This window comes from Bombina bombina, chromosome 3, assembly GCF_027579735.1.
Source record: "Bombina bombina isolate aBomBom1 chromosome 3, aBomBom1.pri, whole genome shotgun sequence".
Classification (NCBI taxonomy): domain Eukaryota; kingdom Metazoa; phylum Chordata; class Amphibia; order Anura; family Bombinatoridae; genus Bombina; species Bombina bombina.
In genome coordinates this window covers 230,884,185-230,903,094 of record NC_069501.1, presented here as the reverse complement: position 1 = coordinate 230,903,094, position 18,910 = coordinate 230,884,185, and the positions used below count along the sequence as shown (strand labels likewise).

General features: G+C 40.2%; 1 protein-coding gene across 1 annotated transcript in view; it reads left to right on the top strand.

Annotated features, from left to right (window-relative positions):
• The window catches only part of NEK8 (NIMA related kinase 8), a 196,830-nt gene that overhangs the window by 84,023 nt on the left and 93,897 nt on the right, over positions 1-18,910 (top strand). The window contains exon 5 of the mRNA XM_053706189.1: positions 12,943-13,148. Coding sequence (XP_053562164.1) covers positions 12,943-13,148 — 206 coding nt within the window. The remainder of the gene's footprint in view (positions 1-12,942; positions 13,149-18,910) is intronic.

Below are 18,910 nucleotides of genomic sequence, written 5' to 3'. Positions count from 1 at the left end.
AAGGACTCTCCCCCAAGGGGAAGGTTCCACATTTCTCGTTTGTCTTCAGACCAGACAAAGAAACAGGCGTTCTTACTCTGTGTCGAAGATCTTCTAAAGATGGGAGTGATACACCCAGTTCCAATTGCAGAACAAGGACTAGGATTTTACTCAAACCTGTTTATAGTTCCCAAAAAGGAAGGAACTTTCAGGCCAATCCTGGATCTAAAAATTCTAAACAAATTCCTCAGAGTTCCATCTTTCAAAATGGAAACCATTCGGACAATCTTGCCGATGATCCAGGAAGGTCAATATATGACGTGGATCTAAAGGATGCGTACCTACATATTCGTATCCACAAAGATCATCATCAGTTCCTAAGGTTCGCCTTTCTGGACACGCATTACCAGTTTGTGGCCCTTCCTTTCGGGTTGGCCACCGCTCCCAGAATTTTCACAAAGGTGCTAGGGTCCCTTCTAGCGGTACTAAGACCGCGGGGCATTGCAGTAGCACCTTACCTAGACGACATCTTAATACAGGCGTCGTCTTTTCACAGAGCCAAGGCTCATACGGACATTGTTCTGGCCTTTCTAAGGTCTCACGGGTGGAAGGTGAACGTAGAAAAAAGTTCTCTGTCCCCGCTCACAAGGGTTCCCTTCCTGGGAACACTAATAGACTCGGTAAAAATGAAAATCTTTCTGACAGAGGTCAGGAAGTCAAAGCTTTTGAATACTTGCCGAGTTCTTCATTCCATTCCTCGGCCTTCTGTGGCTCAGTGCATGGAGGTAATTGGTTTGATGGTTGCGGCAATGGACATAGTCCCTTTTGCCCAAATTCATCTAAGACCACTGCAACTGTGCATGCTCAAACAGTGGAATGGGGATTATGCAGATTTGTCTCCTCAAATACAAATGGACCAGAAAACCAGAGACTCTCTTCTCTGGTGGTTGTCTCAGAATCACCTGTCTCAGGGAATGAGTTTCCGCAGACCGGAGTGGATCATTGCCACGACCGATGCCAGTCTGTTAGGCTGGGGTGCGGTCTGGGACTCCCTGAAAGCTCAGGGTCTATGGTCTCGGGAAGAATCTCTTCTCCCGATAAACATTTTGGAACTGAGAGCGATATTTAATACGCTCCAGGCGTGGCCTCAACTAGCGGAGGCCAAATTCATCAGATTTCAGTCGGACAACATCACGACTGTAGCGTACATCAATCATCAGGGGGGAACAAAGAGTTCCCTAGCGATGAAGGAAGTAACCAAGATCATCAATTGGGCGGAGGATCACTCCTGCCATCTATCTGCAATTCACATCCCAGGAGTAGACAACTGGGAGGCGGATTTTCTGAGTCGTCAGACTTTCCATCCGGGGAAGCGGGAACTCCACCCGGAGGGTTTTGCTCAGCTGACCCAGCTATGGGGCATTCCAGAATTGGATCTGATGGCGTCCCGTCAGAACACCAAACTTCCCCTTTACGGCTCCAGATACAGGGATCCCAAGGCGGCATTGATAGATGCTTTAGTAGCGCCTTGGTCATTCAGTCTAGCTTATGTCTTTCCACCGTTTCCTCTTCTCCCTCGGCTAGTAGCCAGAATCAAACAGGAGAAGGCTTCGGTAATTCTGATAGCGCCTGCGTGGTCATGCAGGACTTGGTATGCAGACCTAGTGGACATGTCATCGGCTCCACCATGGAAACTGCCATCGAGGCAGGATCTTCTAATTCAAGGTCCGATCAAGCATCCAAATCTAGTTTCTCTGCAACTGACTGCTTGGAGATTGAACGCTTAATTCTAGCTAAGCGTGGGTTCTCTGAATCAGTGATAGATACTCTGATCCAGGCCAGAAAGCCTGTCACCAGGAAAATTTACCATAAGATATGGCGGAAATATCTTTGTTGGTGTGAATCCAAGGGTTACTCGTGGAGTAAGGTTAGGATTCCAAGGATATTGTCTTTTCTCCAAGAAGGATTGGAGAAAGGTTTGTCAGCTAGTTCCTTAAAGGGACAGATATCTGCTTGGTCTATCCTGTTACACAAGTGTCTGGCAGCTGTACCAGACGTTCAGGCGTTTGCGCAGGCCGTAGTTAGAATCAAGCCTGTTTACAAACCTGTGGCTCCTCCATGGAGTCTAAACTTAGTTCTTTCAGTTCTTCAAGGGGTTCCGTTTGAACCTTTACATTCCATAGATATTAAGTTATTATCTTGGAAAGTTTTGTTTTTGGTAGCTATTTCTTCTGCTCGAAGAGTTTCTGAATTGTCTGCTTTGCAGTGTAATTCACCCTATCTGGTGTTCCATGCAGATAAGGTTGTTTTGCGTACCAAACCTGGTTTCCTTCCAAAAGTGGTTTCTAATAAGAATATTAACCAGGAAATTATTGTTCCTTCTCTGTGTCCTAATCCAGTTTCTAAGAAGGAACGACTGTTACACAATCTTGATGTGGTTTGTGCCTTAAAATTCTATTTAAAGGCAACTAAAGATTTCAGACAAACATCATCTTTGTTTGTTGTCTATTCTGGTAAGAGGAGAGGTCAGAAAGCGACTGCTACCTCTCTTTCCTTCTGGCTGAAAAGCATCATCCGATTGGCTTATGAGACTGCTGGACAGCAGCCTCCTGAACGAATTACAGCTCATTCCACTAGGGCTGTGGCTTCCACATGGGCTTTCAAGAATGAGGCTTCTGTTAAACAGATTTGTAAGGCAGCGACTTGGTCTTCACTGCATACATTTGCCAAATTCCATGGGTTGATAAATTATATTCTATACATAAAACGTCTCAGCCCAGTGGCATTTTTTTTTATATATTCATTATTCTATACCCCCATAATACAGGCCATACCTTTCCTTCCTTAAGGCAGGGAGAGTCCACAACGTCATTCCTTACTGTTGGGAAATACAACACCTGGCCACCAGGAGGAGGCAAAGACACCTAACCACTTCCCCTATCCCCTAGTCATTCTTTGCCTTTCATCACTATAGGAGGTGGCAGAGAAGTGTCAGAAGATTTGGATAGTCTTGTAATAGGTATGTTCCCTTCAAGAAAGGACTGGAGTTTTAAGTAATAATGTCAACCTCTCATAGAGAGTATTGATGAAAGTTAGAGTCTGGAGATGCAGGGAATTTCTGCGAACCCATCCAGACTGTCGCCTAACAGCTCATAAGCAATCAGTGTTGACGAGTTTTACTGCTTGCCGTTTCACACTCAAGTCCATGTCAGAGCATTGCTGCAAGACTGTCACACTTGAGAGCCTGTGCCTGTTCCACAGCATGGATCCTGGAGGGTAAGACCATTTTATATATACTCTTTTGCTATACACGGTCACAGTGTGGCTCCTTTATGCCTCGATAGGATAAAGGGTTAATATCTCCTTCAGGGAGATTATTTGAACAGCTAGGGGTTATTTATAACTGCTTTAATGTGAGAGTTTTTTGGGCTCATAGACTGTGTGCGTTTGGCTTGGAACTGACAGGTTTCACTTTCATTTTTGAGTGTTGCACAGCTCATAATAGCTTAGCGCCTTTTTCATAGCAGGGGAAGTCCTGTTCTACGCACCACGTGACCGAGTGCAGTCTTTTCATTTTCCTATGATCCTGCTGCGGACATCACTCCTTAGGAGAGCGTCTTCACTGTTAGCTCTCTGGGTCTAGGAGGTGGTGAGTGCCCGAGCCATTGGAATTATAAAGGTGCCGTTTTTGTTTGTTTTTTCAAATAAAAGCGTTTCTGTGTTTCTGTGAATATATCTTAGCTATGGAGGACTCTGATACTACATTAGAAGGTTCCACTCCTTCTGTACTGATTAATAATTCCTGTTTATATTGTGAGAAGGCCATGGACATGTGTTCCATTTGCCTAAGCACTGTTCTAAAGTTTTAGAAGGGAGACAAGCCTGCTAATACTCATACCGCTATTAGCCCATCAGAGCCGTCTACCTCTCAGGAATCTGTGTCCCGAGAGATTACTACCCTTTCTACACTACCCGCTCCACATGCAGTTCCCCGCGGCTCAACTAATCCTCCATCAGTGGTGTCTGCGGCCCTGAGTGCCCTACCTCCCTCTAGCAAACGTAAGAGAAAGGTTAAACATAGATCTCCTGACATAGAGTCATCTAAATATTTATCAGATTTAGCTACTATGTCCCAGCTATCCGAGGGTGAGTTAACCTCGGTAGCTTCAGGCTGTCATGCCCGATCATTGCCATGTCGCTGCGGCTCCCGGATCTCTCTCTGTGTCCGCCGCATCACGTTGCCTAGTAACGTGACGCAGCCTTCCTGTGTTACGCCCCCAACACGTCAACAGGACTTCTCTCTGGTGCCCGTTTGTCAGATAGCGTTGCCTGCTTCCTGCTTCTTTTGGGTTTGTGAGTGTTTGCTCCCTTAACCTGCTTTAAAGGATAATTTGACCATTGCTTTGCCTGACTACTCTGCTGCCGAATCCCTTAACCTGCTTTAAAGGACATTTGACCATTGCTTTGCCTGACCACTCTATTGCCACATCCTTAAACCTGCTTAAAGGGACATTGACCATTGCTTTGTCTGACCTCTCTATTTCCACATTCTTAAACCTGCTTAAAGGGACATTGACCATTGCTTTGCCTGACCTCTCTATTGCCACATCCTTAAACCTGCTTAAAGGGACATTGACCATTGCTTTGTCTGACCACTCTAACGGATCATCCTCTGCCTGCTTTAAAGTGATACTGACCTCTGCTTTACCTGACCACTCTAACGGATTATCATCTGCCTGCTTTAAAGTGATACTGATCTCTGCTTTGCCTGACCACTCTAAACGGAACATCCTCAACCAGTTTCTGTACCTTGTACTCCCTCATCTCATCCAGAACCTGTCCCATGACCCTGCATCATCTGTGAGTACTCAGTTTTCTTTTTCTGCATACTGTTTTTCTTTCCTGAGTGAGTCACGTCCTGGTTTCCTCTCAGTGTGCTAGCGTGTGCTTAAATTATCACTCTAGCAGTTGGGTCTAATCCTGGACTGATTCAATACCGCTGACACAGAGGGTGAACTTTCCGTGTCGGAGACTTCAGTTTCTAAACCTCCTTCAGCGGAGGAACCCTCCTTTAGATTTAAAATTGAGCACCTGCGTTTTTTATTAAAGGAGGTCCTGTTTACGCTAGAGGTTCGGGATGCTACTCTCCCTGAGGAACCTAAGATCCCTAAATTAGACAGGGTTTATGAAGACAAGAAGGTCCCTCTGAATTTTCCTGTGCCAGTTAAGATGGCGAACATTATTAGTAACGAATGGGATAGTATAGGATCCTCTGGAGGATAGTTCTTCTTTTAGAGAGCCTATGGATAAGAAAATGGAAATTTTTCTGAGGAAAATGTTTCAACATAGAGGGTTTTTATTTCAACCGGCAGCAGCTGTAGCCGTGGTTGCTGGAGCAGCTACCTACTGGTGCGTCACTCTGTCAGAGCTCATTGAGGGGGATACTCCCCTGTTAGCGATCCACATTCCGGGTGTGGGCAACTGGGAAGCAGATTTCCTCAGCAGGCAATCCTTTCACCCAGGGGAATGGTCTCTCCACCCCGAGGTGTTTGCAGAAATATGCAGCGAGTAGGGGATTTCCCCTCAATACCAAGCTACCCAGGTCCGGGTCGAGGGATCCTCAGGCGGAATTGATAGATGCCCTATCAGTACAATGGAGGTTCAGACTCATCTTTTTCCTCCATTACTGCTTCTCCCTCATGTGGTGGCTTGCATCAAGCAGGAGCGAGCATCAGTGATTCTGATTGCTCCATTGCGGCCGCGAAGGACATTGTTTGCGGATCTGGTGGGGATTTCTTCATCTCCTCAGTTGAGGTTACCTTGTTGCAAAGATGTGCTGATATAGGGTCCCTTCGTTCATCAAAATCTAGATTCTCTGAGGCTGACTGCGTGGAGATTGAATGCTTAGTCTTAGCCAAGATAGGACTGGACTCCATTGTTTCTATGGTTACCGGAGGGAAAGGTGCCTTCCTACCGCAGGATAAGAAGAATAGGCCTAAGGGACGGCAATTGTCTAATTTTCGTTTCTTTTGTTCTGACAAATCACAACAACAGCAATCCTCATCCAAGTCTTAGCAGCCCAAGAGTACTTGGATGCCGGCTCAGTCCTGGAATAAGTTCAAACAGACTAAGAAGCCCACCGAGAGCAAATCGGCATGAAGGGACGGCCCCCGATCCGGGATCGGATCAAGTAGAGCGCAGACTGTCTCTTTTTTCAGACGCTTGGTTCCAAGATTTTCAGGATCCTTGGGTCCTGGAGGTTGTATCTCAAGAATACCGGATAGGATTGAACTCTTATCCGCCCAGAGGCAGATTCCTACTCTCCAGTCTGTCTACAAGACCAGAAAAGAAGGATGCCTTCTTAGGTTGCGTACGGGACCTACAGCAGAAAGAGGTTTGGGGTTTTATTCAAACCTTTTCTTAGTTCCAAAGAAGGAGGGGAACTTTTCGTCCAATTCTGGACTTAAGGTGCCTAAACAAGTTTGAGTGTTCCCTCTTAAGCGCATTACCTGGATGATATCTTGGTACAGGCACCATCTTTTCATCTAGTGGAAGAACACTCGGAGTCCCTACTCAGTCTTCTTCAATCAAATGGATGGAAGATACATTTGGAAAGGAGTTCTCTTACTCCAAGTACAAGGGACAGAAGGCTACTACGACTTCCCTATCTTTCTGGTTGAGGAGTGTCATCCGCTTAGCTTATGAGACAGTGGGGCGACAGCCTCCTGAGAGGATAACTGCTCATTCCAGTGGCTTCCTCCTGGACTTTTAAGAACGAAGCCTCTATGGATCAGATTTGTAAGGCGGCTACCTGGTCCTCCTTACACACAAGTTTGATGTGTTTGCTTCGGCTGAAGCAGCTTTCGGGAGAAAAGTTTTTCAGGCTGTGGTGCCCTCAGAATAGGGTCCGCCTCTTTTTTCTGTTCCCTCCCGTTATTCATTTAGTGTCCTCTGGAGCTTGGGAATAGTTTTCCCAACAGTAAGGAATGAAGTTCTCCCTGCCTTATGGAAGGAAAATATAATTTATGCTTACCAGATAAATTCCTTTCCTTCCTGGCAGGGAGAGTCCACGACCCCGCCCGTAATTTTTTTTTTTGTTGGGCGGCTCCCTTTTTTATATTATTATTATTATTATTATTTTTTTAAATAAACCAACTTTATTGCTTACTCATCAAAATACAAATGAACTTCACTTGGTTACGAGACGCAGCATATAGACAACATAAATAAATTAATCTCTGAAACAAAGGATCAATAGTCAGTCTATGTCACAGTAAGAGATTTCCGATACACAAATTGAATATTTCTCACTGTTCTTTTTAGATGACATACCATAGAATACAAAAGAAAAGTTAGTTGGTTTAATTTTATAGTAACATTTACAACACATTTAATAATTGCTTTAAATTAATGAAAAAGAGGAATCGTCATTAGGAAAAATAAATAATAAGGGGGAAAAAAAAGATAATACCCAGTTCCTGTGTCACCTCCCGGTACCATTTAACACATACTCTAAGAGATCTGCTAACGTTCATTAATCCATTGTTGAGAAAGTGTCTCTTCTAGAATCAATGTAAAAAATGATATATAGTTCTTTATTGGCGCAATAAATTGTCTTTGTGTAGCTAATGGCCAAACTTGTATTCATTTTAACCATTTGGCGAAGAATTTTCTGAGATATTTTTCAGTTATTTATTTATTATCCTATAATTCTACCCTCATTTTTAATTTAATTAGATCTGTGACCTCAGCTATAGTAGGCACTTTCAGTAGTTTCCATTTCTTAAATATTAAATTGTGATTCGCCAAAATAGACATGTTCGTTAATTGTTGGTCTCCTATCTGTATATGATCGTTGTGCTTAAAAAATATATCTTTGGAGGTAAGCTCAATTTAAGATTGGAGAAATTTATTTTGCCAGAAATTTACTTTTCCCCAGAACTGTCTGATTTTAGGACATGTCCATAAACAATGTATTATATCCGCCTTTTCAGCATTACATTTGAAACATCTACATTTAGGCTCATTGTGTACCCACTTATTAATTCTATCTGGGGTCAGGTAATAATTATTTATTAATTTCAAATGTGCTTCCCTCCAACTGATTATTGTCGCATTAATTTTATACTTTTCCTAATATCACCATCCTGTAGATTTAGAAAATATCTCAGGAAACTCTCCTTTATTTTATTTATGTGTTTAGAGCCCAATTTTGAATACAGAACTTCATACCAATATGCAACCGATCTTATGCCTGCTGTATAGATTTTAAGTCCTATCTCTACCTCCTGTAGATTCCAATCATAATCTTTAGACTGGGCTATTGATGTAAGAAAGCTTCTTACCTGGAGATAGGCATAGACATTTTTGGAGGGGAGATGGTATTTATTCGAAATGTCTTTATAGATTTGAATGGTATTGCTATCCTCTTTTATCAGTTATGAGAAATAGATTAATCCTCTAATGCGCCATTCTCTGAAAACAGTATTGTTCCAATGATTGGTAAGTAATCGAGATTTATGAAAATCTATTTCCATTATTGTACAATATTTTTTGCCAGGCTAAGATTATGTTAGAAAATGTCAGTAAATGTTTAATATTACAGGGTAATTCGGAATAAGTATGGTATAAGGCAGATTTTAAGCTTAAAGGTGCTATTAGATGTGTCTCAATATCGTAAAAAGTAATATTCTGTGCTTCTGTTAGCCAGTCTATTCCATATTTAGCCATTGTAGTCCAATTATAATATCTTAAATTAGGTAATGCCAACCCACCCAAATGTTTAGCTATAGTCAGCCTTTCGATGGACAGACAAGGCTTCATTTTACCACAAATAAATGATGCGCATGACCTAATAAATCTGACGATATCTTGTTTGAGTATGAAAGGTGGTAAGTTTTGTAATAAAAATAATAAACGGGGAAAGAAAATTGTCTTGATCAGCATAATTTTTGCTGAGAGGGAAAGAAAGAATATATTCCATCTGTTTAGTTCAGTAGACACATTTGAAAAAAACTCTGCATAGTTAAGACAATACCATTCCTGCATATCTCTTCCTAGTTTTAGTCCAAGGTATTTAATATTTTCAACTTCCCGGAATGGATGCTTACTAAAGCTGTTTGTTGTTTTATTGATCCATAGGATTTCTGACTTCTTTGTATTGATTTTGTAACCTGTAAACTTACTAAAGCGATTGATTATCTACAAACTCTTTGGTATGTTTGTGTTTGAGTCTTTTAAAAATAATATAATATCATCTGCATATAATAAAAATGACTATTTTGCCTACCTAATTTAATACGCTCTATTTCTTTTCTGAGATGTATTGCAAGTGGTTCAAGGGAGATGTTGAAGAGGAGGGGACAGGGGGCATCCTTGCCATGTTCTTCTCTGTAATATTATATCTGGTGAGAATTCCCCATTTACTAAGAGTTGTGATCTGAGGGCCTTATATATTAGATTAATTATATTTATCAGGTTACCAGAGAATCCGAAATGTGAAAGCGTTGTCAGCATATGGTCTCATATGATGGAATCAAACGCCTTTTTCTTATCTATCGTAACTAAAGCTAAATCTGTTTTAAAATACTTATCTGTTTTATCGATTCTATTATAATAATGCTCAAGCGTTAGTATGACCCTACGCATATTCCTGGCTGGATTCCTGCCAGGCATAAACCCTGTCTGGTCCGGGTGTATTATATCCCCTATTACCTTTTTGAGCCTATCTGCTATGATGACCATCAATATCTTATAATCATTATTAAGTAAAGATATGGGTCTGTATGATCCCATATCTTCTGATTCTTTGCCTTTTTTATGAATCAGAGAAATTGCTGAATCAGTGAAGTATGGGGATTGCATTTGTTTTGTGTATAGTAAAGGTTAAATATCTCACCTAGGGTTTCTGCTAGTTCTGTTTTCATTATTTTATAGAACTCAGCCGAGAGTCCATCTGGGCACAGCTGTGTTAATTTCATGTTACACACACATAGTAATAATGTAAACATCTTATATATTTTCGATTACCATGAATTAGTTTAAAAGTCCCCAATATTATTGTGTCCTGTGTAGTTTTATATGTTTGAACGCAAACTATTGACAGAGTGAATCTGATCCGTCTTCTCCTGATGAATGCTTTAGTACCCTAGGATCATTCCTTGGCTTATATGTCACATTACGATCTACCAATTGTGAGATCTATGTTTAATGAATATAGTGATTACGTGATACCATTAGTTCTCTTTGTTTACACACTAGGCTAGCACATCCCTGCTATGACATATATCATGCCTTCACCTATTGCTTACTACACCGCTTTCGCTTTAGACCAATGATAGCTATCTATGGATTAGATTGACATGTCAGTGTTAGACATGCGCAATATGGTTATACGGACGCAATTGATTTAAAACTTATAACGCTTCCAAGCTCCGAGATTTTTAGAGTAAATAAAATGTGGTTTAACGATTTATAGCGTTTAACATAACCTAGATTGATAGGGCTGTTGTACCTAATATTTGATTAGAAACAAATGACTATGTTTACTATCGTTTATACCACCAAAACCATTGGACTAACATTTCCTCTTTATTAAGTTCACTGTGGTATGTTGCAAGTTTATGATTATACAATGAATTGTTTTGAACATGTACTTATAGGGGTTTTGTGTTTTAATATACATTGACAATGATTAATTTTTTTTTTTTTTTTTTTTTTGTATCTATGAGATCTGATGTTATGAAGTTTGTATATACTTGTCATATGCTGTAAATTAATTTGATTGGCCATAGCAGTGCTAGCAGTCAATTTAGGCCACTCCCATATCAAGTGTTGCCAATTATCTTAATTAATTTGGTATATATAGCAAGTGTTTTGTAATTATTTTTATTAAGCCTGATGAAATAGCCACTGGCTGAGAAACGCGTCGCTTGTTGATTTGAACTATTTTTAAATAAAGTAATTTTATTACTTTTAAAAACACTTGCTGCCTTCACCTGATTTATTTTTTGGATCATCCTTGAGCCTCCTGTCCTTTCTGGAGGCTTGGAATCCCTGATTGCCTCTGACTAAGTCTGTTGGGTGACTGAATAGATCCCAGCCTGCCTTATTAGCATCATTGGAGATGCTACAACAAATGTGAGTGCAAATTTTAACATCTATCTGCATTATCCTTGGTAAAAGAGTACTAGGCCATATAGGCACCCTGTGTCTCTTACATTTTCTATCACAGATCAATATCCATCCTAGGAGGTCGGTCTTCTGGGTGACTGTTATAGATCCCAGACAGCACTGATTGCACTATTTGAGGTGCTACAACACATATGAGTGTATTCTATACACACTATTATTATACCTTTGGATCAAACAATATTGGGCCATGGGGCGCATCTGTCTTTTCTTGTTTTTCTAGACTGCTGTTACTGGATCCAGGCCTGGTCCGCTACAGATTGCTGCCTCCATCGATTATTTTGTCATCATAAAAGACTTTTATTTATATACTTATATACTGTAGATTTAACTATCTATGGTTATCATATATTGTAACTATACATTGTCACAACTTTACCATCTATTGCTATTGTATATACTAGCATATATCCAGTTTCTAATTGAGTAGTTTATCTATTACTATTGGCTTATTATTTATACTTTTTGTGATAAACAGGGTGGACAGACTCAATACTGTATACCTCCCTGTATAACAATATTTAGATCTATAACACCAGCATTATAGAACTACTGTTATAACAAGGGCGCCCCCTATAATATAATATTAGATAAATGTTCCGCCAACAGGAGCTAAGAGCTGGGGTAGTGGTGTATCTCTGTTCTATGCACAGAACTCAGAGCGTGTGTGTTCTCTCAAGCTCCTCCCACCAGAAGTCTATTCGGAAAAAGATGATCTTTGTATGCTCATATACCTAGAAATGGGATTAACTTGCCCTTTTTTATATTATTTCTGCTACTTTTCCCTGTTCCCTCGGCAGAATGACTGGGAGATAGGGGAAGTGGAAAGGATATTTAAGCCTTTGGCTGGAGTGTCTTTGCCTCCTCCTGGTGGCCAGGTGTTGTATTTCACAACAGTAAGGATTGAAGTTGTGGACCTTCCCTGCCAGGAAGGAAAGGAATTTATCTGGTAAGCATAAATTATGTTTTTATCATGAACTTTAACATTATTCTTTTCTTCCTAGCAAGTCTCTGTGTTATCTGCTTAGCTACTTTAGTAGAGTGACGTGTTACAGGAAGGAAACATATTTACTGTGCAGAATCAAAGATCCTTGTAAAAATGAATCTGAATGTTTGTCTGTGTTAAGATACAGATGTGGCAGATTAAGTTATCACTGCCTTTTAATAGATAGTAGCTTAAAGGGATACTAAACCCAAAATTTTTCTTTCATGGTTCAGATAGAGCATGCAATTTTAAGCAACTTTCTATTTTATTCCTATTATCAATTTTCTTTGTTCTTTTTCTATCTTTATTTGAAAAGCAGGAATGTAAAGCTTAAAAGCCAGCCCATTTTTGGTTCAGCACCCTGGATAGTGCTTGCTTATTGGTGGCTACATTTAGCCACCAATCAGCAAGTGCTACCCAGGTGCTAAGCCAAATATGGGCTGGCTCCTAAGCCTTACATTACTGTTTTCAAATAAAGATAGCAAGAGAACAAAAACAAATTGCATGTTCTGTCTGAATCATTAAAGAAAACATTTGGGTTTAGTATCCATTTAACCCAAAATCTTCCCTTTTTAAGAAAAGTGAAACATTTTTTGAGGTATCTGTATTTATTACTAATCTACAACATTGAAGTAAATACATTTAATAAGAAAATCACTGATATTTTTTAATCCACCCAACTCCATTGATTTGTATTTAAATGTGAATCAAATTGAAAAGTAGAACTACAATATATAAATAGTTTTCTATTTTTTTTTCTGTCTTTACATCAATGTATGTTTGTGCAGAACCTACCAGCATTAGTGCTGAAGATCATGAGTGGAACTTTTGCACCTCTCTCTGACCGGTACAGTCCTGAGCTTCGTCACCTCATTCTGAGCATGCTCAACCTTGATCCCTCCAAACGACCACAACTGAATGAGATCATGGCCCATCCCATATGCATCCCTGCACTTCTCAACCTGTACAGCGATATTGGCAGCATCAAGATGAGGTCAGCAAAAAAAACAACTGTAGTGATCTTGATAAATTAGAGTATTAATGAGGCATAGATATTAACAGAAATGTAATTTTAAAGGCTTTTAATCAAATGGATGTTTGCGCAAAAAACACACATTCATTTACAAAAAAACACATTTATTACCAGATCTTTTCTTTTAAGATTTTGTGAAAATGTGGAAAAAAAGGAAATTCCTCAGGATGGGACATATCAGTCTTAACATGTGTTTGAAAATTATTAAAATAAATAAATATATATATACAGTGGGGCAAAAAAGTATTTAGTCAGCCACCAATTGTGCAAGTTCTCCCCCTTAAGAAGATGAGAGAAGCCAGTAATTTTCATCATAGGTATACCTCAACTATGAGAGACAAAATGTGAAAACAAATCCAGACAATCACATTGTCTGATTTGGAAAGAATGTATTTGCAAATTATGGTGGAAAATAAGTATTTGGTCAATATCAAAAGTTCATCTCAATACTTTGTTATATATCCTTTGTTGGCAATGACAGAGGTCAAACGTTTTCTGTAAGTCTTCACAAGGTTGTCACACACTGTTGCTGGTATGTTGGCCCATTCCTGCATACAGATCTCCTCTAGAGCAGTGCAAAAGAAGGAATAAACCTTCAGAGAAGTGTGTAACCTAAAAAGCACTCATCATCTCAATATTAGCCAAAAAATAATCGTTTTATAACAGAAAGCCCACAATCTATAATATAGTGCAATGACAATTGGAAACACACTAAATATAGAATTACCCTGTAAGGGGAAAGTAGCGGTTAAAAAATTAAACTTTATTGAATGTAAGTTAAAATGGGACAAATGGGTAGAGATTGTAAATGTGCTAAAATAAAATAGTACACAATCCAAAAGAGATTGAGTGTTTGGCACCACGCCGTATTGGTAGTTAATGACAGTGCAGTATGCTACTGAGCAAAAATTGTATGGGTATCAAGGGGTGACAAGGTAACTAGGTTTATTATTTTTTTGAATAACCTATTCTTGTACAAAATGTATATGATGTTTGAACATAAGGTACCCTGATCAGATATTATGTGCCCCTAAAATTAAGGGTAGAACCCCTCGTGTTACCACAATATATAGAACTTCCTAGGATATACTTTGAATCAAAATTAGAGGTTGTGTAGTAACAGAGTTATTCAGTTTTCTTTCTGCTGATAGCAGTGCAGTGTAAGCTGATCAACACTCATTTTAGCTTTATTATTAATATTTGTTTAACTTTGATGGTCGCTTGTGCATACTGCTTGTTTAATAGCTGTACTCGTTCACAAATAGATCCTCAAGTGTCTGCCGTTATATGGACAGTAAGGTGATCAGATATTATGTGCCCCTAAAATTAAGGGTTAAACCCTTTGTGTTACCACAATATATAGAACCAGACCCAGATCGAGGGAGATTATCAATGGTCTTGTATGTCTTCCATGTTCTAATTATTGCTCCCACAGTTGATTTCTTCACACCAAGCTGCTTGCCTATTGCAGATTCAGTCTTCCCAGCCTGGTGCAGGTCTACAATTTTGTTTCTGGTGTCCTTCGACAGCTCTTTGGTCTTCACCATAGTGGAGTTTGGAGTGTGACTGTTTGAGGTTGTGGACAGGTGTCTTTTATACTGATAACAAGTTCAAACAGGTGCCATTAATACAGGTAATGAGGGGAGGACAGAGGAGCCTCTTAAAGAAGAAGATACAGGTCTGTGAGAGCCAGAAATCTTGCTTGTTTGTAGGTGACCAAATACTTATTTTCCACCATAATATGCAAATAAATTCTTTCCAAATCAGACAATGTGATTGTCTGTCTGGATTTGTTTCCACATTTTTGTCTCTCATAGTTGAGGTATACCTATGATGAAAATTACAGGCCTCTCTCATCTTCTTAAGTGGGAGAACTTGCACAATTGGTGGCTGACTAAATACTTTTTTGCCCCACTGTATGTATATATATATATATATATATATATATATATATATATATATACAGACCAAAATCCTAAGAGATACAACAACAAAAAAAGCTCTTACTATCGAAAGGTGCTAGTATCTTATGAAGCCCTTTAGGTATGATTCTCAACCTATATAGAATAAAATATATAAATATATATATATATATATATATATACACATTATATGTTTTTTTTGTTGTTTTTTTAATGGCTGGAAGTATTTACATATGCGCTACACATGCAAATGATCTGTTAAAGCAGATAGCATTAAATTAATTTCTCCAACATTGGTGTGTCCGGTCCACGGCGTCATCCTTACTTGTGGGAATATTCTCTTCCCCAACAGGAAATGGCAAAGAGCACAGCATAAGCTGTCCATATAGCCCCTCCTCAGGCTCCGCCTCCCAGTCATTCTCTTTGCCGCTCTGAACAAGTAGCATCTCCACGGAGATGGTGAAGAGTATGTGGTGTTTAGTTGTAGTTTTTTATTCTTCTATCAAGAGTTTGTTATTTTAAAATAGTGCCGGTTTGTACTATTTACTCTAAAACAGAAAAGGATGAAGAGTTCTGTTTAAAAGAGGAGTATGATTTTAGCAGCAGTAACTAAAATCAATTGCTGTTCCCACGCAGGACTGTTGAGCCCAGAGAACTTCAGTTGGGGGGAACAGTTTGCAGACTTTTCTGCTCAATGTATGACTAGTCCATTTTCTAACAAGACTGTGTAATGCTAGAAGACTGTCATTTTCCCTCTTTGGGATCGGTAAGCCATTTTCTTAGACTCATAACAGAATGAAGGCTTATTAATGGGCTATATACTGGTTGACACTCTTGTGGGCTAAAACGATTGCTTTATTCAATATTTATATGAGGTTTGAAATGTTTTTCAAAACCTGAGAACGTTTTTAGGCGCCAGCCAGTAGTTTAGACACCATCCCAGTCAGGAAGGGCCTTTCACTCTAGTAGGCAGAGCCTCATTTTCGCGCCATAATTGCGCAGTTTCTTTTGGATGCAGTGCATGCAGCTTCATGTGAGAGGGTCTGGTGGCCATTAAAAACGTTCCTGGAAGGCTTATTTTTGTATCGTATAACCCCCAAGGACAGGTGAAGTCGCAGCAAACGCTGTGGCTGGGACTGTAGTGGTTTTAAAGTTGCTAATTGATTAAACAGCTCCGGTTTCATCATTTAAGGGGTTACAATCTTGAAAATTGGGGTGCAATACTTTTAAGGCATTAAGACACTAAGGTGCAAATTTGGTAAAGATCGGATATTTCCTTCATAGTTTTTCACATATCCAGAAATAAAGTGTGCTCTGTTTAAAATTTAAAGAGACAGCAACGGTTTTATTGCATTTATAGCCTGTATAAGCCTGTCTAACATGTCTGTACCTTCAGATAGATCATGTTCTGTATGTATGGAGGCCAAGGTGGTCCCCCCTTCAAATGTATGTGATAATTGTGCCATGGCGTCCAGACAAAGTAAGGACAGTACTGTCACATTTAATAAGGTTGCCCAAGGTAGTGGGGATAGTTCTTCATCCTCTCCTTCTGTGTCAATACCAGTTATGCCCGCGCAGGCGATTCCTAGTACATCTAGCGCGCCAATGCTTGTTACTATGCAACAATTAACGGCTGTAATGAATAATTCTATAGCTAATATTTTATCCAAAATGCCAGCATTTCAAAGAAAGCGTGATTGCTCAGTTTTAAATACAGTAGAGCAAGAGTGCGCTGACGATAATTTATCTGTCATACCCTCACACCATTCAGAATTGGCAGTGAGGGAGGGTTTGTCGGAGGGAGAAATTTCTGACTCAGGAAGAATTTCTCAACAGGCAGAACCTGATGTTGTGACGTTTAAATTTAAGTTAGAGCATCTCCGCGCCTTACTTAAGGAGGTGCTAACTACGCTGGATGATTGTGACTCTTTAGTCATTCCGGAAAAATTGTGCAAAATGGACAAATTCCTTGAGGTCCCGGTGCACCCTGATGCCTTTCCGATACCTAAAAGGGTGGCGGACATAGTGTCTAAGGAGTGGGAGAAACCAGGCATACCTTTTGTCCCACCTCCTATATTTAAGAAAATGTTCCCCATGGTCGACCCAAGAAAGGACACATGGCAAACAGTCCCTAAGGTTGAGGGGGCAGTTTCTACGCTAGCCAAACGCACGACTATTCCCATTGAGGACAATTGTGCTTTCAAAGATCCTATGGATAAAAAATTGGAGGGTTTGCTTAAAAAGATTTTTGTTCAGCAAGGTTTCCTCCTCCAACCAATTTCGTGCATTATTCCTGTCACTACGGCGGCGTGTTTTTGGTTCGATGAACTAGAAAAGTCGCTCAATAAAGAGACTCCATATGAGGAAGTCATGGACAGAATTCACGCACTTAAGTTAGCTAATTCCTTTATTTTAGATGCCGCTTTGCAATTGGCGAGATTAGCAGCGAAAAATTCAGGGTTTGCAATTGTGGCGCGCAGAGCGCTCTGGCTAAAATCTTGGTCGGCGGATGTATCTTCCAAGACAAAATTGCTTAATATCCCTTTCAAAGGTAAGACCCTTTTTGGGCCAGAATTGAAAGAGATTATTTCAGACATCACTGGGGGGAAGGGCCATGCCCTCCCACAGGATAGGCCTTTTAAGGCTAAGAATAAGTCCAATTTTCGTTCCTTTCGTAACTTCAGGAACGGACCGTCTCCCAACTCTGCAGCCTCTAGACAAGAGGGTGACGCTTCCCAGGCTAAGCCAGCTTGGAAACCAATGCAAGGCTGGAACAAGGGTAAACAGGCCAAGAAGCCTGCTGCTGCTACCAAGACAGCATGAAGGGGTAGCCCCCGATCCCGGACCGGATCTAGTAGGGGGCAGACTCTCTCTCTTCGCTCAGGCTTGGGCAAGAGATGTTCCGGATCCCTGGACACTAGAAATAGACTCTCAGGGTTATCTTCTAGAATTCAAGGAACTTCCTCCAAGGGGAAGGTTCCACATGTCTCGCTTATCTTCAGACCAGATAAAGAGACAGGCATTCTTACATTGTGTAGGAGACCTGTTAAAGATGGGAGTGATACACCCAGTTCCAACAGCGGAACAAGGTCAGGGGTTTTACTCAAATCTGTTTGTAGTTCCCAAAAAAGAGGGAACTTTCAGACCAATTCTGGATTTAAAAATTCTAAACAAATTTCTCAGAGTTCCATCGTTCAAAATGGAAACCATTCGAACAATTTTACCGACAATCCAGGAGGGTCAATATATGACTACCGTGGATTTAAAGGATGCGTACCTGCATATTCCTATCCACAAAGATCATCATCAGTTCCTAAGGTTCGCCTTTCTGGACAAACATTACCAGTTCATGACTCTTCCGTTCGGTGTAGCCACTGCTCCCAGAATTTTCACAAAGATGCTAGGGTCCCTTCTAGCGGTTCTAAGACCGAGGTGCATTGCAGTGGCACCTTATCTAGACGACATTCTAATTCAAGCGTCGTCTCTTTCCAAGGCAAAGGCTCATACAGACATTGTTCTAGTCTTTCTCAGATCTCACGGGTGGAAGGTGAACGTAGAAAAGAGTTCCCTGTCTCCGTCAACAAGAGTTCCCTTTTTGGGAACAATAATAGATTCTTTAGAAATGAAGATCTTCCTGACAGAGGTCAGAAAGTCAAAGCTTCTAAACGCTTGTCAAGTTCTTCACTCTATTCTGCAGCCTTCCATAGCTCAGTGCATGGAAGTAATAGGGTTGATGGTTGCAGCAATGGACATAGTTCCTTTTGCTTGAATTCATCTAAGACCATTACAACTGTGCATGCT